Consider the following 26,121-nt stretch of genomic DNA (forward strand, 5'->3'; position numbering starts at 1 on the left):
AAATTATTCTCCTTCATATGATAAAAATTGATTAAAAAATATGTCAAACAATATTTTTTATATATAAAAAAATTAAATATATTATATCAGGCAGCCACCTAGACGTACTAACTTTTAAAAATCGGAACGATCAGTGACCACCTAACGTCTAAACACTACCTAGACGGTCTTAGACAATGTCTTTTAAAACATTGATTAAATTATATCGTTATCCTCAATCATAACTTTATGTACCAGTGGAAAGACAAATGACAAACTTTAATTCCAAAAGAATGAAACCCCACATGAGATTATTATTTACGTAATCTGCCGGCAGAATGGCATGAACCTGTCAAAAGTGACAAGTAGGTCACCCAAAATCCCTTTTTTTCCAAGCAGGAGAAAGTTGAATAAAATAACACAATTTGGGCAAAGCACATGACTCACAATCATTTGCCCTTTGCTTCATCTCATAGCTTTCCATTTCAAGTTCAATTTCAAGTTCAATTTCAATGCTGCATGCACCTCTATCCATTTGCTTTACAATACCAAAATAAATTATCAGATGGGAAGAGATATAGTAATATTACTATTTTTTGGGGAGAAAAAGTAATATTACTATTGATATCGAATGAATGTGTATGATAAAATAATCGTGAATTTTATTATAATTTGTTTTCTTAAAGTGGATTTATAAAGTGTTTTGAAACTCTATACACTAGTTTTTTTTAATAAATACACCAAAATAAGTTCAAGTATTATCCCAAAAAACTATAACGATAACGATACAACTTCAACATCTTAAACTTTACGGTATTACAAACACTATGTTTCGATCATTCTACCCTCACGATTATTGTTTTCCATCACACATGTATGTGATTCTTTTTGGTAAAGAAAAAGAGAATATTTATGATTCGTTGGTGAAGTATGTGCATGTATTTTGTTCAAGCAGTTTAACTATTTAAACTTATTAACGAAAAGCACAATGACATGGTGACGTCATCAAACAAATCAGTTTTCACCTCAAACTTTTCTACACCGAACATTGTCTGTTCTCGTACTTGTTAGTGAAAAACACTCATATTTCCTTTGCGGGAGAAAGTCTATCATATATATATACAAGGCTCTTAATTAAGCTTCAACATAATCATATATTACTTGCATTTTAATTTTTTGTTTATATAAACATGGACATTTTTATGATATAGCTTTTGTTTCATATAACCTTATGGAAACACTTGATGACACCGAAAATTATTCGGTTGTTTGTTAGCATAAAAACTGATGTGAGACTGTATCACATATCAATTTGTGATATGAATATCTTATTCAATCCGATATATATATGTAAAAGTATTACGTGGACTCATCTCACATATAGATATATGAGATCGTCTCACGGATAAATCTGCGAGACGATATCTGAGGATACATATTTTCTGTTTAATTCGTTATTTGTAACTAATGTCATTTAAAGTTTTTTTTTTTTAAAAAATATCATATCATAATATATTATGGATATTTTGGCATACATATATATTTTAAAAAGTAACTTGATTGCATTGCGAAGGCTTAAGCAAGTCAAAAACACATATTAAAATATAACCAGAGAGCAATGTATAGGGGCATTTTGAATTAAGAATAGGTATCTTGTGAGACGATTTCACGAATCTTCATCTGTGAGACGGGTCAACACTAACGATATTCATAATAAAAAGTAATACTTTTATCATAAAAATTATATTTTTTTATGGATGACCCAAATAAAAAATACGTCTCACAAAATACGACCCGTAAAATCGTCTCACACAAATTTTTATCTTTAATTAATCACGCAGAGAGTTAGACCACACTTGATAAAAGTGGGGACAAACGCATTTGGAGAGAAGAGAGTGCAACATGGCATTGACTGGTTCTCATCATAACATGGGCTGCAAATTCTTGTCATTTTTGTAAATATTATTTTGACATTTTTTTGCTGTTCCGACGCTGATGGAATCGGATTTTAAAATTCACCAATTTTTTAAAAAATAAATGAAATTATGTAAGGCTTAATATTTGTTATTATACTAAAAATTATAGTTGATGATAATATTGTAATTCAAAACTTTTAAGTCGTAAAACAGTCGAAATGCTATCGTTTGAATTGCTCCGAAACTTATTTCACCCTCAACAATTTTTTTTTTAACTTTTCAATAATTTATATTAAAATTTCAAATATTTGACGAAAAATGTCTATATTTTAGTATAATATCTTAGTTATCTTATCATCAAGTAATCATGTTACCATTACAACACCACAATAGTTGTAGCATTGTATCAAATTTAAATTTCACACACACACACACACATAAGGAGAAACTCTCAGTAGCTACATATAGATGTGTACTAGATAAACTATCGGGATGAACACAATAACTTGTAAATCACGTCAACAAAGTAAATAACGTTAAATAAGCTTATGTAACAAACTCAATTTAAAAAATATTGATAGAAAATAAAATATGTTACTAATTGATCACAAATTATAAAGTAGGTCTCTTGTGAGACGATCTCACGAATCTTTATCTGTGGGACGGGTCAATCTTACTGATATTCACAATTAAAAATAATACTCTTAGCATAAAAAATAGTATTTTTTCATATATGATCCAAATAAGAAATACGTCTAACAAAATACGATGCGTGATACCGTCTCACATAAGTTTTTGTCAAATTATATATACTCCACCCTTTTATTGTCACAAGGGATTGTACATTCATGACATGGCACTAAGTGGATCTAACTTCTTTATCAACCACTTTTTTTGAAATATTGTCGGTTGTATTTAATTACAAATTTTAAAATTGTTATCTTTCTATAATAAAATTAGACTAGCCACCCATCTCTTTAATATGTATTAAATTTAATACACTAATATTACTATTATCAACTTTATATCAATCACGTAAGACCCACCGTCTACTTTTTCAAACTGTACTGTAATTAATTACTCTATTTTTTTAAAAAAATTAATGTAATTTAAATTTTGTTTTTTTTTAAATGTAATTTAAATTTTGTGTTTTTTCAAATGTAATTTAAATTTTGTATTTATAATCTGAAATTGGGCCCTGGATTCCTCCCGAAGAGCATCTATAATGTAAATATTATCTTGTCTTAAATCTTAAATGTAGCAAAAGACATACATTTGTTGGTCACTAGATTTTGTATATTTTTAGTATTGTTATAACATTTATAATGGGAAGAAGTATTCATCATATATCTTTGTGCAGACACTAATAATGAATACATTTATGATATGACAGTCTCACGTATTTATATCCGTGAAATGAGTCGATTCGATCTATAACCGTAGTGAAAAATAATATTTTTGACATAAAAATACTAATTTTTCGTAGATCAAGTCAAATAGTAGATCAATCTCATAAAATTGACTCATAAGATATATCTAATAAATTTTTTTTTCCCTTTATTTAATACATGCAACATCCGTAGTACTACAAGAAGTATTTATATCCGGATTTATTTTGTAATTATTAAATGTACCTTCCCAAATATCAAAGCCTAATTAATTATCCAATTATTTTCAGACTCACCCTTATTGCTATGATTTGTTTTTATTAATAATGTAAATGATATCTAATAGTATTATATAATATCTATATAAATACAAAAAAACAAAATAGTCTGTGCACTAAATTATGGCAATTTAATTGCGACTAGGTCAAATTTGTAAGTTTGTTATGAGAAATGAGATGTTATTTTTAACAGATTATCTAAAATACCTATTTAAAAGTGAATATTTATTCATATATGTGTAGTCCATTGATTTTTCAATGAATCTCGCAAATATATTATGAGTAGGTCTCTTGTGAGACGGTCTCAGGAATCTTTATCTGTGGGACGAGTCATCCCTACCGATATTCACAATAAAAAAGAATAATCTTAGCATAAAAAGTAATACTTTTCATGGATGATCTAAATAAGAGATCCGTCTCACAAAATATGACCTGTGACTCTGTGAGACGTCTCACACAAATTTTTGTAATATATTATTACATATATCTAAAATTAAATTACCTTAAAAATAACTTGGAACTTTCCCTGGCCCTTGTTTTGGCTGTAATCAGTACAAATGAGGACTTTTCTTCGAACCCATATCAGATTCCAAATTTATGCTCATTCATTACCCAAATTTAAAATATGCAGCGTTGGACGGCAGAATTTAAGGTGTGTATATATATATGTTTTGATACGTTGTTATGATATGACACTCATCTATTAAATGTGATGAAGTATATCAATTTTTATATCTAATAGATGAATGTCACCTCAATGATGGACATGTATATGAATACGACGAGTAAACAACATATCATAGTAACATTCATTCTAAAAAATAAAATGTATTTCGAATGAAGAAGTTCATTCAATATATATATATATATATATGTATATACACATTATGTTGTATGTTAAATTTTTATGTATGTGCATATGCCTGCATAAAAAATTATATCTCGTAGAGTACAACACAATAAATATTAATTGTAACTCAATAAAAAATATAACTTTTAACGTTAAATAAAACAAGCCTTTGAACATGTGATTGCTGCACTTCACCAACAATGATATAAAAATATGTTAACTTCGTAATAGATGCTAATATGTGATGGTCTTGCAAACATATTATAGTCTAAAAACTATGTTTCAATCGTTCTCAATCAACGTTATTTTAGAATTATATTTTGCATATCAATTTTGAAACGATTAAAATCAACCTTTAAATACAAAAAAAATATTAGGAGTAAGTTTTATGTGAGACAGATCTACATTTATATCTCGTATGAAAAATAATAATTTTAATATAAAAAATAATATTTTTTAATTATAATTTTTTTTTCTTAAAATTGAATACAAAATTTTTTTTTGGAAATTTTTTTTAATAAATCAATCAGTGATCACTCAATCTCGAAAGTAGTTATCTTGTAAGATGTTTTCACGAATCTTTATCTGTGAGATGAGTCAACCTTATCAATATTCACAATAAAAAGTAATATCTTAGCATAAAAAATAATATTTTTTCATGGATAACCCAAAAAAGAAATCCATCTCACAAAATACGATTCGTGAGATTCTCTTACACAAATTTTTTTTAATAGTTGAGTAGACCTAACAGGAGGTTTCTTACGAGAATATAGAAAAATTAAAAATAATTAAGAAAGTTTTTCTAAATAATAAAAAATAGGTGGCGCGAAATTAACTGCCGCCTCGTCTCCTGGCTCCATCGTTCGTCCACCTTAACTGAAAATTCTCGTTCGAATCTTTCTCCTTACTATATTTCTCTATGTAATTTTGGCCTTATAAAAAGACTGTAAAAATTGCTCTAAAGTCCACAGAAATTCGGTTAATCTTCGTCGCCGGGAAAAAGTACGGTTTTTCTGGTTACGCCGATGTATGTTAGCTTGTGTCTTTGGTTTAATTTAATTATGGAAGCGATTATTTCAGCAAATTTTATCTGTTTCTTCGTTACTTTTGAACTGTGTGTGTGTGTGGTTTTTGGAATTTAAATCGTTATTGTGATCTTCTCGATGGATGCTTTTCATGACGAGTAAGCTTGGACGGGATCTTTGTTTCATTTTCCAATGTGGGTTTTGGGATTTAAATCGTTTTTGTGATCTTCTCGATGGATGCTTTTCATGACGAGTAAGCTTGGACGGGATCTTTGTTTCATTTTCCAATTGGTTTTGAGTGGCGGAAGTTGAATCAATGAGTATATTACGAGGAATTTTTTCCTTTTGTTGGAAAATTTCACATTTTTATCATAAATTACCGATGGGTAATTTTTGATGCAGTTTACGTGAAATCTACGGACGTTCGCGAATTTGGTAACTAAATCTGACAAAGTCGAAGCGCAGATGTAAAATTCCTAGATATTTTCGCTAAGTTCGCGTCGAGTTTTGTTTCGTCTGCGAAATGCAAATAAAGAAGTGGAGAGGTCAAAAGAAATAATATTGTTGTTTTACATATTTTTGTATATCAATGGCTAATTATCGTCTAAAATACTACTGTAATCTGTAATATTAGCACTTTAAACTCTAACCGCACGTGATTCCGACCACAGTTCCCATTTTCCTAGAATTATTTTGAGTTGATTCCATTATTTAAAATATTCTTATTGCATTCTGTGTGAAGATATCATTTCCAGCTATTCGTTCCGCTTTTCATGTCAAGTGGTTGGCTAGGCGAAAGAAGGAACAGGACAGAGGGAGAGCAACGCTCTAAATGTGAGTTCTACGTGTATCTATATTGCGTGGGGGTGGGGGACTGTGTTAGGGAGGCAGCCCCATCACATCTACTATGGCATTCCCGCGAGAGGGACAAATGGTCGGGACCATAAACAAAAGTGGGGAGAAGAAAAGGAAGTAAGATATAAATGACAACTAAAAGCAAGCGAGGGGGCTAGGCTTCTTTATTTATCCTAATATTTTCCAATTTTTTATTCTACTTTTTTTTCCCATCCCTTGTTCTTCTTCGACGCCTCCCTGAGACTGAGGAAGGGACTGCTTTTTACTGTGTATTCTCATTTCCTTGTTTCATTTGATTACCTCTTTTTTACTTTTGCCAAGATGTGAGATCTGTCTTAAGTTGGGTTTAGTTTTATTGTCTTAGGAGGCACAGTTGTAATTGTGAATTCAATGTTGTTGAGATCTGGGTGTTTTTAAAGATGTGTTCTTTTGATCATCATTCTCTTTTTCAAGGTGCATTTTATTTTTCTTTATCCATTTTCCAATTTATAGCATCACACTTATGACTGCGAATATGGGATGCAGATATTGTGCAAGGAAAGGATCCTTCTTTTAGAGTAATTGGTGTCGTTAATGACATATTGATCGGGTTTTGTGAAAGACTGTTGAAAAGTATGTTTACAGTTGTAAATAGCATATGAAAGAGACATCAATGTGGTCTGATTTGCGCAGTCTGGATGGACGTATGTGAATTACCGCAAGCATTAGAGAAGCAATCTATATCAGATGCAACCAAACCTCCGTTGATCCAAGCTGTTAACAATCATGGAACCCTCCAGTCCCGAATCAGAGAAATTAGTTCTAGGTACAAGTCACCCGCACGGTCCACTGGACCGAAACGCTGCCCTTCGCCCAAAACCAGCAAGACAGCTCCAACCTCGACTGTATCTGGTCCAAAGAGGGCTGTATCAACAGAAAGAAAGCGCTCCCGTGGACCATTATCACCACCCAGTCCATCTCCATCAACACCAGTGCAGGATACCTCCTCAGAAATGCTACTGACATCAAAAAAGATCGCGGGCAATAAGTTACCTGAGTCTTTAAGACCATCTGCAATGCGGAGTCTCAGCGTTTCTTTTAAATCTGATATCATATCTGTTCCTATGAGCAAGAGAGAAAAACCAGTTTCAAATGTTCTCTCTGATCCAGCTCTGAGGCCTTCGTCAAACATAGCTCATAAACAGACTGAACTACCCGCTTCAAGAAAATCCACACCAGAGAGAAGGAGTACTTCAAATAAAGGAAAGAGGTCTTTTGATAAATCAGAGAATTCTAAACCCATTGACAGTTTACCTGCTTGTCTAGTGGATCAGCATCGATGGCCGAGAAGAGTTAACGGAAAAGCGAGTTCTTCTGCTTTGAATAGAAACATCAATCTGACTGATAAGATAAGCGAAACTGCATCTTTATCCCATTCCATTAAGGCTGAGTCTTACCCCAGGAGATTATCTTTGGAAAAAATTACCAGTGATTTGTTAATGTCAAGAACTTGCTCTAACAGTGGCAAAGTTATGTTGAATGGATGCTCATCTGATGATAGTTCCATGAGGACACATTTTACCTCTTCAAGTTCGCCAGATAAAACACCATTGATGTACGCTGCAGCAAGAGCCCAATCTCTGCCAACTTCTGGATTGCGCCCTCCATCGCCACCGGTGTCTAGAGGGACTAGTCCAGCTAGAAATAAGGTTGGCAAGCCTTCTTCTAGAGGACCCAGTCCTGCTCGGGCAAGGCAATCCAGTCCATCCCGACAACCTCAAAGTTCAACTTCTGTTCTTAGCTTTATTGCTGATATTAAGAAAGGAAATAAGGCTGCAAATCACATCGAAGACGTGCATCAGCTGCGGTTGTTATACAATAGACACTTGCAATGGCATTATGCAAATGCCCGAAGTGATGCTGTATTGCATTCACTGAAAGTAAAAGCAGAGGTTCGAGTATATCTCTATGAAACTTTAGCAAGTCTATTTTAATGTTTCACTTACATCAATGGGTTTTTTTTTTTTGTCGACTGATTCAGATATAAATCTTTTCAATTTTTTTAACCAAGTTCAAAATTCTTCTCTTTCCGCGCAATTTACTGCAGTTTTCATGCTTTGACGGTGTTTTGCTCAGAATTTCATATTCTATAATTGGTAGAGGTTCCTCACCGGCTAGTTTTCAACTTAAAGTTTGTGATGTTCTCTCAAATCTTAACCATCGAACAAATATTTATGTAATGAATTAACCGGTGATGGTGACAACGGTATTTTATTATTTATTCCAAATTAATTTCATCTTCATGTGGCCATAATCCCATAAATTGCAGAAAATATTGTATAGCACGTGGAGGACAATTGCATCTCTGTTGGACTCGGCAACCGCAAAAAGGATACACTTTCAGGAGCTGAGGCTCGTCTTGAAACTTTACTCAATTTTGGATTATCATGTAATCCCTTTCTTCTTCTCATGATAGTGAACGACTTAGAGTCAACGAATTTTGATGTTTACGATTTTTTTGCTGAATTAATAATGTGGGTTAGTTTCAAAGCATATTGTTTTGACCTAATTTGATGTTTGGTAGCACATTGTAACACCTTATTTATCCAGAAAAAGGCATTATAGCCGAGTACCATAAATTCGTGTGGTAATATATTTGACGGGTATAGGAAAACATGATACATAATCTTGGGTGACCAGATGATTTCAGTTGTGAAACCATTGGCATGGTTGGAGTTGCTGTTATTTTTCAGCGTTTACTTGCTTAGCTTCTATAGATTGTCTCTCTCAATAGGCATCTCAGCATTGTCTTCCCATTGGTCACGTTTTTCTTGATTTTCATGTATTCTAAACAGTGGTCATATATGCATGGAACTATATATTTTTCTCGCATCACTCTGTATTTATAGGAAACAGCTGGTTTATATATTTACTAACTCAAAATGTAACTTCCTCAGCTGGCTTGTCTTGATCAGTGGGCTTTGGTTGAAAGAGACCATGCCAACTCATTAACCTTGGTCACCCAAGAACTGCAAGAAGGTACCATCCGTATTCCAGTCACTGAAGGAGCAAGGGTATTTCAGCTGACTAGCTCTCCATGTTCACTTTTATAAAGCAAAAGTCATTAAAATCAATCTAATATTTTACAGGGAGATATTGAAACTATTAAAGCAGCTGTATGCTCTGCTGTTGATGTGATGCAGGCTATGGGATCCTCTTTATGTTCCATTCTTTCACAGGTGAGAACTTTAGGTTTATTGCCCATCATATTATATCTTTTAATGCATAAAAGGAGAATATTATTGCTCTGTGTACGTTTATCTTATGCCACATCCTGATGGCGTGATCCACCATGAGAAGAATTTTATGTCTACTAATTATAGATACTCCCAAGATTCTACCTCTATCCAAGTGTACATTTTTATAATAGGTGAGTGAGGGAACTTATCAGGAATAATGCACTATTCATTTATGCTATTCTCCAATGTTGTAAGGTAGTAACTAATTGTGAAATAATGGAGAGATGAATTGGATGGATAAGAATTTATTTCGTTTATGCGATTACTAAAGTCTATGTTGAATAGGCATTATATTTATGTTTTACCATAGGATGTTTTAAGCCGACATTTTGTGGTAAGGTTGACCAGCTTTCTAATCTGGCATATTAGGCTCTAATTACTGATTTTGAAGTAGTCGAGCCTTCATTCGTGAAGGGATTGTTTACCTGCTTTCGTCAGTTGGTGGAAGAATAGACGAGTTATTTACGTGGTTGTCATAATATTTTTCCAGTGTATCTTTGAGTCGTTAATTTGAGTGGTAAGATGACATTATCATTGTCGTAGTAGGTATTGGTTTGTATAAGTCAGTGACGTTGAGAAGGTATTAAAACTTTGTGACTATATTTGATTCACAAAAAATGTTGATGTGGATGAGCTGTTGAATGCGGGAATCAATTGATTCACAAAAGTTGACGAGATTGGTGTCTTATTTATTCCATGAGTCACCGATCTTGAGTAGTCTATTTTTTCATTGATGTTTGTGGATAACATTATTCAAACGAACCACCCTTGAGATTTCAATTGTATCATACAGATGGAGGGGATGAATTCTTTGGTTTCCCAAGTTGCTGATATAGCAGCACAAGAAAGAGCAATGCTTGATGAATGTGAATCACTAATGAGCATTACAGCTGCATTTCAGGTGAGGTTATATAACTTTTCTTCTCAAATAAAATTTATCTACTTTAACTATCAACGTATATTTTTAGAAGTCATAAATAGACACTCAAGTTTTGCTAAAGAGACATCATTATCACGTATTTCTGTTGTTTTATTTGTTGTTTCGCATTACATTTCTTTTACAAGGACTAGTACATATTTGGTATATGAAATTCCTGAAGATCAGCTTGAATGTACATGAGCAGGTGCAAGAATACAGCCTCAGAACCCATATATCTCAGTCGAGACAAGCTTTGAGAAATGACGAATCAGAAATATTCGGGTTTTAAAATCCTTCAAGAAGTTGAAAATTCGATGCTCACAACTTTAGCTTCTGTCTCGCCGGCAATGAATCGAGTGGAGGACTATGGTAACAATTTGCTTGTGAATGCATATTGATTTTACTTTCCCCCTTTGGTTTCTTGTCATTATTTTTAATAGTTTAGTTAGAGCTGACAAGCTGTTTTTTAGTCAACAGGCTCAAACGTGTCTTTATTTTTTTTCCATATTTTTTATTTGTAAAACCAATTTTACAAGTAAATGTCAAAGAAAAGCGTCGATACTTAACTTGCTTTAGGCATTTTTTTGTTGTTGATTCATTGCGATTTAATCAGCATACAAATTCAGTTGACTAGCTATTGAATGTTGTGTAACGATCTTTTGCATTTTTGTTGAATCTGGAATTGGTCACATCTAAAATTCAGAGAAAGAAATCAAGAGATGAGCACCTGCACAACCAACGTATATAGGCAAACATTAGGTTAATTTCGAAGCTAAAGTTCCATATGTACTTAAGTTACAAGGGATAAAAACATCAAATTGTCTCTGTTCAATTCGCTTTATTTGGTTTTTCAAGGCAATAAAACTCGTCTTGAGATTATTTTTTGACTCGATTTTGATATCAATGATATCAATTTGTGTGTATAACACAATATGATATTTTATCGTATGTTTATATATAAACCATATAGCTGTGATTTTTTTAATATCTAGAATGATATTTTTGATATATAAACAAATTGTATATAAGTTAGTTGATAAAAAAATTGAAAGATATACTTAAAATTACTAGTATAAACTATTTTTTTTTAAAAGTATATAAATGAAATCAAATCTACATTATTAATTAGTTATATTTTGACTTGGTAAAAAAAAACTACGTACTAAATAAAAATATAGCTAAATAATAATTTAATAAGTACCCATACCAAACTCAATTATATTATTATTGATATTCACAACAAAACAGATAATATCCCTTTTATTCAATCCTACGCGGATCAGAAATGCTGTCAGTTAAATTTTACACGTTGGTAAACGGAATAGGCATTTCTTTCATCTGGGTCCGAAAATGTTGGATTCTTGCTTTATCGGGGGTTACGATAATTCCCGAGGATGGCTAGGATTGAATTGATTTGTGGGTTCAAGGCCGTCTGGGCTCTGGCGAAAGGTTTGGACTTGTATTTAAGATGTTTGATGGAACACTTGAGTCAGACACGGTTCTTTCGGTATTTGGTTAATATCATTTCTTCAAAAAAGAGGACTTGGGCAATTCTGCTTGGTTACAATGGTTGAGGCCTGAGGTGATTTCTGGTGTATCTGAGTTGCTGGCGGGTCAGAACCGGATATGAAGCTTGCTGGTATGTTCCCGATCATGCGCTTACTGCTATGATTTCTTTGTATTCCAAGAGTGGGGACATAGTGACTGCTTAGTTGTAAGTTTGGGTTGATTGGGAGGCTGAATTTGGTTTCGGACCTCAATGATCTATGATTTTGATTGTAATAATGGAGCTGCGATGTCTTGTGTTGTGACTTGTGATGTTAATCATGTTAGAATTCAGAGTACTCTGCGATCAATGTTTGTTGAGGAAACATTTTCTTTTTTGTGAGAAGGCCCTTCTTCAATCATGTCTCAATTCTCTTGGTTATTAATTCATTCTTAAAAATGTAGTTACTTGTGAAGCGCTAAGAATGATTTTTTTTCCCTCTTTATATCAGGTTGTACGTATAGTGCAATCCAAGGCAGCTCTTCAAGCAAATCTTGATGGAACTTAGCCCACGATCCTGTAATAAAAAAATCCATGGGATGATCATTGATTTCATAATTCTAAGGTGGTGATTGTTCTTGTGGAAACTATTGCCTATTGGTGATAGAACTTTTTTGTTCATAAACCTGCTGAGAGTAATTAATATTCAATATTTGTGTGCAGTAGAAGAGAACATACAACTGTTGGTCTTCTACCTCATCGAGCCTGTATTAGCTTTCTGAATCCAATGATAAATGTTTCATTTTCTTTTTCAGGAATTTGCAGGGATCCAGGTTTTGTTATGTGGTGGTATTTGACATATTTCTCTAGATTACTTAGAGGGCTTCACGGGAGCGTAGTTAGAGGGTGTCCATGAGGTACATTCTCAACTCAAAGCTTGTCAACATTTTAGATTAATATATATGTTCACAATTCACAATAATTTTTTATTGGTTCCACCTTGTTTAAGTGATTTTTGTCCTAATATATTTTTATGCTATATACTTGTATGGTTCCTGCAAAGCCACCCCAGGGAAACACGTAGACTTAATCAAATAAAATAATTAACAATCAGCAAACAATATCGGTCTCTGAATCATCTATTCCAGAAATGTACAAAATTGTAAATAATTCTTGATACTTGAGCAAAATTTCACAGCTATCCTTATTCTGTATTTGTGCAACTCCGCTTTGTCGAACAACACATTATATCCTCAAATATCAAAATGCACACACCATACTATATAGGTGGCTTACTGAAATAATGGAACCAATATTTCAGCAGTTAATCCCACATTGCTTGGTGTTAGGCCCCTTAGTTTTTAGTATGAAGGGATCGATTCGAACCCAAAGCAAAGAGAAGATTGAAGCTAGAAGCACTGACCATATAATAACAATAGTGGGAGTCCTGTTCTGTCTGCCCATGAGACCTTTGAGGAATGGGTAGAGGTGCACGATCACCCAAAAGGCAAAGAATAGCTTACCGAATAGGGGACCCCATGATTGATAACCGTTGTTGATGGCATCCGAGATTCCAGCCACAACACCAACAAGGTTTATTATCAAAATAGTTGTTGGAGGGATAAGGAGTGTTGTCCACTTGAAAGCGTATAGCTCCCCAAAATCCTCATCATCTGTTGCCTTGGATGTTACTGTGAAGTTTGTGTCTATTCCTGCCAAAACTTTTAGAAGGCCTTGAATAACGGCGAAGAGGTGAGCAGACACACCGCCAATCACCCAAAACTGCTCGTTTCTCCACCATTCCTCGATGCTAACTCCACTCCACCTTAGTTCTAGAATACCCGTCACAAATATTGACAGGAAGAGAGCAATAAAGAATAAACTTGCAAAGGTGCTTATCTGGAATATGCAGAGAAACAGAAAAATCAGTACACAATGATGTATCTGCCGAATAGCATTGATAGATATTGTATTTATAATACCTCTGGCATGATGAATTTTCCAGTGAGCAAGCAGATAGCAGGGAGGGTACAGTAGGCAAGAAGTGGTAGAGAGGTGAAGGGATAGACAGTCGTGTTGACATATGCAAATCGTTCTAGCCACTTTAAGTTTCCTTCTTTGTACCCATACCAGAGAGGGCTGTGGCGACTGAAAAAGATCTCGACAGAGCCAAGAGCCCATCGCAGCACCTGATTGAGACGATCTGATAGATTAATTGGAGCTGATCCCTTAAATGCAGCCCTTTTAGGCATACAGTAAATGGATCGCCAACCGCGGCAATGCATCTTGAATCCTGTGAGGATATCTTCTGTGATAGAGCCGTAAATCCAACCCAGCTGCATGTTCATGAATCATGATGTAATTTGAATGATGCATAAATTATAAAAAGCTACAAAGTTATTGGGGATAATAATATGCGACTCGTTTAGGGATGTCGGCAGTACCTCAGAACCCCATTCTGTCTTGTCTTCATAACCACAGCTTATGACATGAATGGCTTCTTTTAGCAAAGCTGCTGGGCTTGAGGAAGGTGGGACACCACCTTCAATCATGAAGGTTGAAGTCACAAATATTGGTGATTGTCCAAATTTCTTTTCAAAATTCATCTGAGACATTAATATCTTATTGTCTTCATCAAATCCTGTTTCAAATAGATGAAGGTTCTAACGTTTCAGTGGATTGGAACATAAACTAATTATCTTAATATGTCAACACGTGAAAAATTATGACAATCTTAATGGCTTCAAATAACCTTGAATGTTTGCCCCTCCATCGGGATCATTCTTAGAGTATTTTGGAAGCTTTTTGCGGCGTCCAAAGCATGGGCAGCAATCGCAGCTTACCATTTTTGGACGCTTAGGACCCTTGGGAGGTTCATAGCCGTATAAAGCTTGTCTTCTAAAGACACACCCTGTCCCAACATAGACTGGACCTTGAATGCCGTCTAGACCTTTCATGTTGATCTGCAAGTTAGAAGATGAATGTCATCTAATTCACTTGATTGTGGGCGAAAAACTGTTGCTATTATTCATATCTTTACTACTCGGTTAAGAAGTGTTGATATTTTTTCACTGTTTTTGCAGAGACTTACATCAAAGAAGACTGTATTTCTGTTGGCATATCTGTCATGTTTATCTATCCCACCAAACCTCTGAGGGAATTGGACGTAGCAAACCTTCTTTCCAACCTGAGGATCCATCAAAAAACACATTGCCTCTCTTACAGCCTTGCTGTTATTTAAGTAGTGGTCACAGTCCAAGTTCAACATGAATGCAGCGTTGGTAAGAACTCCAGAAACTCGAATCTGCGGATTTCGCGGCATGGGAATAATTATAGTGATGAAGGATTTTGACTACGTGCTGACCATTATGTTGCCACATGGATGAAATGGAAAGCCAAAAGTCATGGTGTAGTGATGATATTTACCAGGGAATTCATCGCACCAGCTTTTTTGTGATGCTGAAAACTTGGCCTCTTTTCCCGAGAAACGTAAACTAGGCGAGGAAGTTCACGTCCTTCCACATCAAGGCCTCCATTTTGGCCTAGAAAGACTTGAATCATACCAGGATGATCCTTAGTGTTGTTTCCAGGCCATGGAGTCCCATCTTGCATGATCCATCCTCCAGGAGGAACTTTAATGGCTTTTGCAACCAGTGCATTTATTCTGACCTTGAATTCTTCATATTCTCTCTGTTACACATAATAATAAGCTTTTTTAACTTTCTCATTGTTTTATAGTCCTCAGGATGAGCAAATTATATGGTTTGAGATTATACCTTCATAGCTCTTCGCTCCTGCACAAAAGTTGGCTGCACTTTATCCTTCAGATAGTCAACCTTCTCCGAGAAATACATCTCCGGTGCTCGAGGTTCTATAGAGAACTTATTACAGAAAGGAACCCATTTTCGAGAGAATTCTGCTGTTTCTGATAGTGCTTCAAAGGTACACATTGAAGCACCATCATCAGATATATAACATGAGATTTTGTCAACAGGGTAGTCCATTGCAAGTATTGAGAGAACCGTATTGGCTGTAACAAGAGGTGGTTCCTTCATGGGATCTACTGTACTGACAAATATATCGACTGGAGCTAGCATGTTTGGTTCACCTTCCCTTTCATACCTGCAGCAAAATTTGTTAGAATTTACAATTTCACGAAATACCCATATAATATAAACAGTTGCCAAAATAGAACATATGCAAACATGTACTATCAAGAATATTTAACGTTCCTGATAAAAAAAAAGAATATTTAATGTTTTACCGTTCATGATCCTACTTTTTGGTTATACTTGTCACAGTGGAAGCGACTATAATATTATTCACGTGGTGCTGTATTCTGTACTTGTATCCTATATTTTCTTCTCCTTTTGTTTTCCTTTTTCTTCTTTAAAAGGGCGGATATTGGCGCCGCTACAAAGCGGAGGTTATATATTCAAGATACGATTAGTATCTTGCAAGATTTTTAGTTTCTGATTGTGTTTAATTTTACCTGAGGGAAAGGCGATCAAGATACGTCTCCCTGTCAATGGGGAACCATTTTGGAAACTGATCGAGAATCCATGAGAAAGCAAACCAGATTTCACAAATAATTGAAGTGAGCCAGAGGCCAAATGCATCATGCACGGGATTCAAGATTCGGTAACGAAGGAAGAAGGCCAGTACCACCAGCCGAGTCACGATCACCATGCGGTAAGGATTAATTTTGCTCGAAGCAATTGGCACTTTTCTTGACAACGGTTGTCTTGCTTCATCTAAACTGCATTTCATACATATGACGGTTCGAAACTCCATCAGATTATAGTATGTAACAGAGCCAACGATGAAAAGAAATATCGAACTCATACATGGTCATTTCCGGATCAGCGGAGTCGTCATATTCAGGCCCCAGATTTCCTTGCTGCATTTTCCAGTCTTCCATCCTTTCTTTCCAACCCATCTCCAGTTTCTTATCATCCGATCTTGCACCTCCTGCAATTTGAAGTTTACAACTCAGTGCAAAGTTCGCTATAAAATTTCATTTTTCAACACTCTTCAAATGGTTCTACAACAGTTCTTTTTACCAGTTTCATCAGAGATTGGATATGGATGCACGCGCCTGTGCAGAGAGGATCCCATCATTTGGTCTCCACCATAAGCATGACTTGGAGTCGGGAATTCTCCACTAACCTTCATTTTTATAAGAAGCAACAAGGAGTAACTTCTCTTGGCAAAGAAGTGTCGTATCACACTCCGAAAGCTACAGCATGAGAAGATGAAAAGAGAAAATAAATGTGGTGAATCGCTCTTACATAATGGGAGCGACGGCCGGCTACAACAGCCGGATATTGAGCGTTTTCCTCGTCTTGTCCTCTTCCGTAACTCATCTTCCCATGGAGCATGGATTCAGCAATATCTGTATTATTTTTTGGCTCATCTATGTTGAATTCATGTTCAATGTCATCGATATCTTCCTCGTCATCATCTCCCTCGACCCTCGGACTCCCTTCAAATCAAATATAAGAGGAAGATGATATAGGAAAACCCACGAAACATCCCAAAAGACTTGGATTGCCAGGTTTAAATTTGATCTTGAGCTCCAAGATAGAATTTGAGTTTCGTTCTCATAAAGTATATGTTGAATAAGTATTCTCTGTCTTTAAAAAACGAAAAAAGAAGAAGAAGAAAGTTCTTTTTTGCAATAGTGCCTTTATGATTTTCATTGGTGACTGAATTGAGTCACATATCATTAGTCATCACTTGAGGGCGAAGTGCAACAAAAGTTTTACGTTGAGCCTGATCAACTAGAGTCTTGTTATAAGATTAGAGGAAGAATCGAGCTCTACTCAGCAAATGATAGAATAACGATTCGACAAAATTCAGTTATATTTATAAATTGTTAATGAATATATTCGAGTTTGCAGCAAGCTATGAAACAAAATAATTTTGGTTCGGTTGGAAGCAAATTTGGCATTGTCATGAAGGAAAGAGTGCTAGCCCGGTGCCTAAACCTTTTAGACGTTTATATCTGGTTTTGCACTGAGGGCACAGTTGATTGCCTTCTCTTCTCTCGTACTCGTAGCACGGCCGGCACACTGGGAAACCGCACTCGTTGCATGCCACGAAGAGTTCGCCATCCACCGTTAGCCCAGCCGCATCCCCACATATCTCACAGACTTGTCCATTCAGATTTTTCAGTGTCTTAGGCTGCAAAATCCATTAGAGTAACATTCTTGCTGACCCTGATTAAAACTATGGTTTTGTTTCGACCGAAGCAAAGCATTTAATATATTTTAGCAAAGACGAGAAAACATCAGAGACATTTTCTCATTGAATTGGGTGGATGTTCTGGTTATAATCCTATATATCTATATTGCATGCATAAAAGCAAGGTAACGTTACATACCTCTTCGTGGCCATGGATGACAACTAACTCGTTCCGGTTGTGAGAACCAGCAACGAGACCGGCACTGGCTTCCATTGCCGGTGATGATGGTATACTGTGTGTGGTAGAGAGTACAAGAAAATGGAGGTGAGTTGTAATGGAATATATGGTAAAGGGTTCTTTTTAATACAGCATTTTAGGTAGCTCGGGCAGAATTTGTATCACTTTCTCGTCTATTTTACCCACTTAATGAAGGCAACATTTGGAGTATATTTCTGTTGGTTGCAGAGTCTCCATTGCCTCCAAGTTAAGCTTCTTTGTTTCAACCACCTTAAGCTATCTCTCTTCTGCCTTCTTTTACAACTATTCCCATCCCAACCCCACCAAGGGACTACCTATTCATTCATATTTTTTTTGGGCTCAAGTTATTATATTAAAAAAATTTGTTGTCGATAATAATTATATAAATATATCTTAAATCTAATAGCAAAATAACCGAGAATGGATCCATCTCAAACCAAAGAAAATTAAGATTTTATGCGTAAAAATTTTGAAAATTTAATATCCGTAAGATCAACTCACATAAATCTAGCTTGTTAATAATGGCATTTTCATATAATAAATAATCAATTATTAGCTCAAGATTATTCTTACGGATATATTGAGAGTTACATACACGGTTGCATATTGTTTTTGAGATTGCAGAACTACTACAAATGTATTTTTGAAATTAAAGTGCTTAGGATAATTTTATAATCTCAAAAGTAATGTGTAACCGTGTTTGTAACTATCATTGTGTATATAACATCACTCTGTCTTTCATACCAAATGATTTTCAGGTGTAATTTTGCTTAAGTACTCTTTTAGTTTTATTGTCAAAAGCTTCGATATTTATGAGTTGTATATCCATTAAGACAAAGGTTTTGTTTTTAATGATTATTAAAGTTGAGTCAAATACTTGCTTATTTATTAGATAGATCCGAATATTTGATAGCTTTATTAATTAAGGAATATTTCGTTGATTGATTTCACTTAATTAATTATTTAATAATTTTATGTACAATCATGCGTTACAAATACACATACGTCCCCGAATAAACGTGTGCAATTTGTCTATTTAAAAAAATATATATATTACATTTTTACATTAGATTTGATATACATTGTTTCAATTATTCTCTACTACTATAAATATAATATTTGAATGTAATGATGTCCGAAAATAATAGGACAATGATTAAATATAATCCTGAAGTATATGATGATTGAGCTTGTTTATATACATACACTCGAACAAAGTTTAGGCGAGGGATTAAGTTTTTGTCAAATAGTCTCACATATCTGTTTACGTGAGATAATTGTTTAGATTTATATCTACAATGAAAACAAAATTGATCTATGAGATCATTTTATTAAAATTTTTGTGTAGACGAGGAACTCATTTGAAAATTATTTCACATTATGTTCGAGCTAATAATTATATAGTTTTTGTGTAGACGAGGAACTCATTTGACAATTATTTCACATTATGTTCGAGCTAATAATTATTAGAGATGTAATCGAGTCGAGTCGAGCCGAGCCGAACTCTTGATCGTTTGAGCTTGATTCGTTTATAATCGAGCCGAGCTCGAGCTTTATTTAACGAATATATGCATGGCTCACAAGCTTATTCAAGCCTTTATCGAGCTTAAACAAGCTTAATAAATATGAATTATACATTTAAATTTTCATTAAATTAATTAAAAAATAAATTATATATTTAAAGAAAAATATATGATTCTTATTAAAATTTGTAAATTTATTATAATAAATAAATTTAATAGATTTTTTTATATATTTCATAAATAATATGCAAAATCAATAAATTAAATATCAAAACTATTATTTTTTCATATAAAATATTACTCATGAACTTACCAACAAACATGTTCACGAGCTAACGAGCCGAATACTGTAAAATTTGAATTTGGTTTGTTTATTTTAACGAGCCTCATTAAACGAGCTCAAACGAGCTTTTATCGAATCGAGCTTCGAATACCTCACAAACGGTTTGGTTCATTTACATCCCTAATAATTATATATACCAAATCTAAACCTAAAGTCAACAACTGATAACTTGTGAATTTCTGAATATTTTCTTCAATCAAAATACGTAATAGAATTTTATATTCCATGGAAATCTAATAAATGCGCAAGTACAAATATTTTCTTTGGCGATAGATACTTTTGTTGAAGCCCATGGAAGCAACACACATGTATTCGCAAAATATCCATCAAATGCTACTATCCATGAATTATGTGTTACTGGTCGATGACTTGTAATTCATCTAACATTAATGTTTCAAGTTTGGGACGAGATTTGAAATCGAGATCCACTTATAGCAAATTCTTTACAACGAAAAAAAATTATCTACCACGGTAATTGAAATGCACAGGGAAGAACTAAAAAAAATTATCAACCATGATAACGGAAATGCACAGGGAAGACATTACAAGCAAATGTAAATCCAAAATTATTTGATCACAAACCCAAGTAGATGATTAACAACAAAATCGACCATGAACATGCCAACTGATGGAGTTCAATCAGATCGGATCATGGCGAACCGAGTTTTTGAATCTTGTTGTGATTTTTAGTGTTCATTCCACGCTAAATTGTCACAGTACAACCATCAACGCTAAATCAATCATTTTTCACTTCAGACAAACGCCAAACATCCTGTTTATCTCGACTCTCTCCATCCTATTGTCGCTGTACAACTGCAATAACGATAGAACACCTAATATCTTGAGACAAAAAGCATGTATTTTGATAATCAACTAAGATGTTAGTTCAAAAGGTTAATTTACTATGTATATTTCGTTATCCACACGTAACACGTGTGCTCATAACTTTGCATAGAATAAAACGAGGGCGGCTAATATTAACAGCTCAAAAACACAAATTTACGTCTTGGTTTCTATGCATAACAAGTGTAGTAGAAAATCAAGCTCGAGTACTGTTTAATGGCTGCTTCTGTATGCAAGTTTGTACACAATCTTATGCTAAAGAGCTGTCTATATACACAAGAGCAGAGGATCTTGTAAGAACCTTGGTTCAGTACAATACCTGTTCGTATTCGGGCAGGTGATGATAATTTTAATACTTCGAATGCGCTTAAACACCAGCTGAGACTTCAGACTCTGATGGGTTTTCTCTCTTGGTAGGTGGTTCTTGAGATTTCTGTGCAACGACCTTGTTTGGTACCAACACTATGAAAATGTTCCTTTCTCTAAAATCTTTGTTTTCCTCGATTCCTAACTGTTAAGAATAAGACAACCGGAGAAGTAAAAAATATGAAAATGGGATAAAAAAAAACTATGTTTATTGGTTGTGGTGAGATATGAGTAAATATTATATGTACAAAAATAGCAAAAGGGTATTTATTCGTTATTAATCTGTTTTAGAATATCATTTACAACATTGATTAGAAATAGCAAAAGAATATTGCAGAATATACCTCCCCTATGTCATTTTGGAACCGTCTAAGAAGCTCGATAGCGTTATTTCTGAACTCACTTTCACGCCCTTTCAAGTTTACTATCACCTTCACCTGCAGAAATCAACTCAAAAAAAATTCATCACAGGGTTGACTAAATGTAAGAAATTGCATACAACTGCTGGAACATCCAGCTCATGAATTTCAAGCAACCTTATCGCCATCTTTCAAAAACTTCTGTGCTGCTTTCAAACGCACAGAATAGTCATGCACATCAATATTATAACTGCGATAACAATGAAGAAATATCAAATAAATATATAGAAATCATCAAACTGGAGAGAGAGAGAGCCAGAGAGAATGACATGGATTAACGAAGCAAGATGGAATAATTATTTTCCTAGAGTGATCCACGCCAAGGTGGAATTAGTCAAATTATGGCTAGAATCAAGTAGTATGATGGCAAAACTCAGTGGTTTATAGTTTTCCTATAAACGATCATTTCTTTACTTCTCCATGATTAATTTACACATTTGGACTTCGTGTACCATGAGAAACATCAACATTCAAGATTTTGGTTGAATTTCTCAAGCATCCAGCTGCTCCTCATGTCATGGAACAGCCTTCACTCCGCATATCCAAAAGACTAAAAGTGTTGGAGTAAGACATGAGCAAACTTCTTGGATTTAAATCTATTCATAGCACGCTAGAATAGCGTGGTATCTAATTCAATGTGCATGAATGACATAGCTGGCTATCAATCACAAGGATCGAGTAGAATTGTTGTCAGGTAACATGTCGATGTATCCTAAATTCTTTTTAAAACCCAAATAGTTTGGTATCAGTATATGAAAAAGTACATTTGTGGTGGAATTCTCTTTTATCTGAACCACTAACTGGCCTCTAATATATAATGGAATATAAAAAACTTATGCAGCATAGCAGAATGTCATAGAGGAATTAAGAAAATTACATAGTTTTATTCATAGTCCTTTTCATTTTCCTTTTCTTATACTAATTTTGACCCAGAGAAGGAATGCCATTGGGGTATGATTAAGATCGTATATAAAAGCATACAACTTAGAGTTAAATGAGTGAAATAGTTTATCAAAATAATTGTCTTGAATATGAAACACCTCATGGAAAAAACTAGAGGATTTCTTTATAACTAAATAAGCCAAGTTGAACTAAGTTATGCCTACCAAGGGACTCAAAAAATGACTTGAGCACTGAGATGTAAATTAACACTTACATGATTGGAAAACAGTGCTGCCTGAGCTGTCTTTGAATGAGGATTGATTAAAACCATATCAAGCAGGAACTAGCAATTATTAAAGTTTGGGGAAAAAATCAAACTAAAGATCACTTACCCCATCTTCAGTTCCTTCAAGTCCATACGACTAGCTGCCATTCAATTCATCACTTTAGTTGCATAAAATTTCGATACTTAAATTACTAAATGCAAGAGAAATAAAATATTATAAAAATTCAATGGTGGCATTCACCAGCACTTTTCTTCTGCTGATCTCTTTTCTTCTTCTGCTGCTCATATCTGTATTTACTGCATGTCATAAAGCAACACATAGATGCACTTCAACCTTCAATCAGTGTAACAAAAATGGATAAGAAATATAGCTACTATAAATAAACAGAAAGTAATATACTTAATAAATCAAAATAGCATTCTATTAAGAATCAAGTCACCACAAAATGAATAGATTATCTAATACATTATCATGAGCAGTGGTTATATGGAACAAACAATTTTTAATTAGTGAATCCAAGATTCCAGAATATATCTTACTTGAAATCCATGATTCTTACGACTGGGGGATCTGCATCTGGAGATAAGATCACCTAAAACATGGAGCACAACACAAGGAGAGACATTAAAAGTAAACCTCGATCTTGGGATTAAATTGTTTTTCTCCACTGCTTGTGAAAGATACAGCACTCAATTGAACAAAAACGTCATCTGTTGCTTCAGAGACAATTGAATGAAACAAGAGAAGTTGATGTGAGATTAAATATAGCACTTCAATGACAACAATGCACATGAAATTTCACCAAAAAATATAAAATATAATGTGCATGAAGGGGAGAGCCTAGACAAAATTGGACAGGTTAAATATCGTCATGGAAAGATGGAAGAAGCGCAGAATAAATTGATTAAGCAGCATAGACTTGTGTGCAGAAAGACATTAGAAAAAAATTTCAAGCAAAAAGAAAATAAATCAACACTCCAAACACTTGGCTGAAAATAATGGTTTCGCTTTAAGATAAGGAATTCAGGCAATCCCTTATTCAGAACCAAAGGAGTTTCTATTTAAAATTTTAACTCAAAAGGATATGTCGGGAAGGCATTGTGAGGGTATGGTGGTAAGATCAATCACTAGATCATTGGTAAGTGTCCTGGAGTGAACAAAGTACAACAGTTAAAGAAAAAGCTACAGGCCTGACTTGTTCAAAAGTTACACTATCCACAGTTTGTAGGGTACTTCTACATCAAGCAATATAGTTTGCACGATATACAAAAACCAAAAAAAAATGCATTAGCGTCATTACATGAGAGTTTTTTAAACAGAAGTCTATCTCCTAATCAAGTCATGATTAAAAGCCTTCACTGTACAAACTGTGTGATGAATTGATTGAATGCAAGCATCCTCAGATTATTTAAAAAGAAAAGAGTAAAGAAACATCAGATTCACACTCAAGATTACATGTACAAAACTGTTTTCTTGCAATTTGACATAAGATATACTCTTGTATTTTTTTTATACCGTGGAAAAATCCAAGTTTGTCTTAAACCGGCTACACTAGTGAAAATCGCATTCTCTGATCCCATGTTGGACATTTATTTGCATAGCTGATCTAACCTGTTCGATAGATACTTCATGATCATTGATCAGTTCCCTTAATCTACAAGGGGTTTTAGGTACAAGGATTGGATTCCAACCAAAGAAACATATGTTTTTGCCTCGGTAGCTAGATCAAATAGACTAGTCAATCAATCTAACTCCCCAATTTGTCGGATTACAGCATATCTACATGTCAAGTTTTTTATCAACTTATTTATTTGAAAATTTAGGCCTAATAAAGAGAACAATGCCGAAGATCAATGGAAGGCGCCTACCGCATTAAAAATTTAGAACGATAAGTTTTTAGGAAAAGAAAACAATAACTTGAAGAAAAATTATGATTCGAGAAGATTGATTAATAGCATACCAAGTCAAGCTCAGCATCATCAGCCATTTGAATTGCCTGAGTTTTTGAAACTACTCCCACCTAAAAAAATTACAAAAAATAATATAAACCTTCCCTGCACACAATCATCTTCCACGTACATACATGATAAATACAGCCGAGCTCACCATTTTCTGCTGCTGATCAATAAGCCTAACAGAATCTGACCTATTTCAAACCACCCACACCGAAATCAACAATCAAATGATCAAATATTTCAATTGATACTATATATTTCTATACCAAAATTTCAACTTTCGCCCTCAAAACACGTCCACGGGCGGTGAAAACAATAACTCATCAACACATCAAAGCATAGAGTCAATCTCAACCAACCTAATGGTAGACAAGTCGAGGGCTTCCTCATCATCTGACTGGGACGTTCTCGAGGGCCCACCGCCACCTCCGTAGCGGGCGGAGATGGTGTTGGCGCCGGAAACGAATGGCAAACGGACAGAGTCGTTAAGGCCGCGGAGGCGGAGAGAAGCGGTGAGAAGGTGTGCAGAAGAGAATGGTTTGAGGGGTTCGGAGATGTAGGGATGGTGGGAAGTAGTGGAGAGACCTGCCATTGGAGGAGGAAGGAGCTTCGGAATCAGTCCTCCACATCATGCAGCCACTTCATCTTATCCATCCAAATCTCTTTCGCTGTCAATCTTGACAAATGTGATTACATTAACAAGAAACAGCCATCGTGGTTAGGCTATGGCCATAAAAATTGAGCGGAGTAGCTTTCGTTTGGAGGTGGGTCAAACGAATTGAGCTCATTTTGATTGCGGACCAAATGGATTGAGCCTGTTTGGACCAAATCAGAGTAGAATTTTATATTTTTAAGTTTTATATAAAAAAATCCTATTTTTTCCTTATTTTTTTTCATGTGCCTAACTTCAATCAATCTGATAAAATCTCTATGCTTCTATTTTTTTTTGAAGATGTTATACTCTCCAGTCTCCTCCTTTTTTTAATGTTTAACTCGAACTAATCCAGAATTATCGAAATAATATAGTAAATAAAGTAATTATGTGTATTGTTGAACACATAATATTTTTTGAAATTTGCAACCA

At 34.4% G+C, this 26,121-nt stretch overlaps 3 protein-coding genes and 1 long non-coding RNA gene across 16 annotated transcripts; 2 read left to right on the forward strand and 2 right to left on the reverse strand.

Moving 5' to 3' along the window:
• The first annotated feature begins 5,270 nt into the window (after positions 1 to 5,270).
• Positions 5,271 to 11,088, forward strand: LOC142529067 (AUGMIN subunit 8-like). Of its 7 annotated transcripts, none has more exons than XM_075634455.1 (7): positions 5,271 to 5,413; positions 6,817 to 8,222; positions 8,600 to 8,719; positions 9,228 to 9,344; positions 9,420 to 9,509; positions 10,363 to 10,470; positions 10,694 to 11,088. In XM_075634455.1, exons 2-7 carry the CDS (start codon positions 6,969 to 6,971, stop codon positions 10,775 to 10,777), a joined length of 1,773 nt encoding a protein of 590 aa, XP_075490570.1. In that variant the 5' UTR covers positions 5,271 to 5,413; positions 6,817 to 6,968; the 3' UTR covers positions 10,778 to 11,088. The 7 variants fall into 7 exon arrangements, 6 of the variants coding, with proteins under 6 accessions (XP_075490570.1, XP_075490569.1, XP_075490572.1 ...); XM_075634454.1 differs by having other exon boundaries at positions 5,272 to 5,438; XM_075634457.1 differs by lacking the exon at positions 5,271 to 5,413 and adding an exon at positions 6,179 to 6,270.
• A 636-nt stretch (positions 11,089 to 11,724) lies between these two features.
• On the forward strand, positions 11,725 to 15,296 carry LOC142529068 (uncharacterized). Of its 4 annotated transcripts, none has more exons than XR_012815824.1 (4): positions 11,725 to 12,372; positions 12,486 to 12,599; positions 12,790 to 12,891; positions 15,058 to 15,296. It is a non-coding gene; the product is annotated as an uncharacterized LOC142529068 (long non-coding RNA). The 4 variants fall into 4 exon arrangements; XR_012815826.1 differs by having other exon boundaries at positions 11,725 to 12,202; XR_012815823.1 differs by having other exon boundaries at positions 12,486 to 12,891.
• LOC142529066 (cellulose synthase A catalytic subunit 7 [UDP-forming]-like) lies at positions 13,048 to 18,549 on the reverse strand. The gene is made up of 13 exons (XM_075634451.1): positions 18,360 to 18,549; positions 17,965 to 18,160; positions 17,266 to 17,459; positions 17,038 to 17,143; positions 16,822 to 16,945; positions 16,467 to 16,733; positions 15,751 to 16,096; positions 15,401 to 15,664; positions 15,066 to 15,278; positions 14,727 to 14,937; positions 14,419 to 14,615; positions 13,957 to 14,310; positions 13,048 to 13,873 (listed from the first exon to the last, which is right to left on the reverse strand). Exons 1-13 carry the CDS (start codon positions 18,432 to 18,434, stop codon positions 13,292 to 13,294), a joined length of 3,129 nt encoding a protein of 1,042 aa, XP_075490566.1. The 5' UTR covers positions 18,435 to 18,549; the 3' UTR covers positions 13,048 to 13,291.
• Positions 18,550 to 20,781: 2,232 nt separating this feature from the next.
• On the reverse strand, positions 20,782 to 25,710 carry LOC142528695 (translation initiation factor IF3-2, chloroplastic-like). 4 transcript variants are annotated; one of them, XM_075633794.1, is made up of 10 exons: positions 25,397 to 25,710; positions 25,189 to 25,228; positions 25,043 to 25,102; positions 23,622 to 23,674; positions 23,323 to 23,378; positions 23,188 to 23,221; positions 22,031 to 22,103; positions 21,839 to 21,931; positions 21,448 to 21,639; positions 20,782 to 21,098 (listed from the first exon to the last, which is right to left on the reverse strand). In XM_075633794.1, exons 1-9 carry the CDS (start codon positions 25,627 to 25,629, stop codon positions 21,496 to 21,498), a joined length of 786 nt encoding a protein of 261 aa, XP_075489909.1. In that variant the 5' UTR covers positions 25,630 to 25,710; the 3' UTR covers positions 20,782 to 21,098; positions 21,448 to 21,495. The 4 variants fall into 4 exon arrangements, with proteins under 4 accessions (XP_075489909.1, XP_075489911.1, XP_075489910.1 ...); XM_075633796.1 differs by having other exon boundaries at positions 20,782 to 21,118; XM_075633795.1 differs by having other exon boundaries at positions 20,782 to 21,125.
• Positions 25,711 to 26,121: the final 411 nt, after the last annotated feature.

Source organism: Primulina tabacum, chromosome 16 (genome assembly GCF_025594145.1).
Source record: "Primulina tabacum isolate GXHZ01 chromosome 16, ASM2559414v2, whole genome shotgun sequence".
NCBI lineage: Eukaryota > Viridiplantae > Streptophyta > Magnoliopsida > Lamiales > Gesneriaceae > Primulina > Primulina tabacum.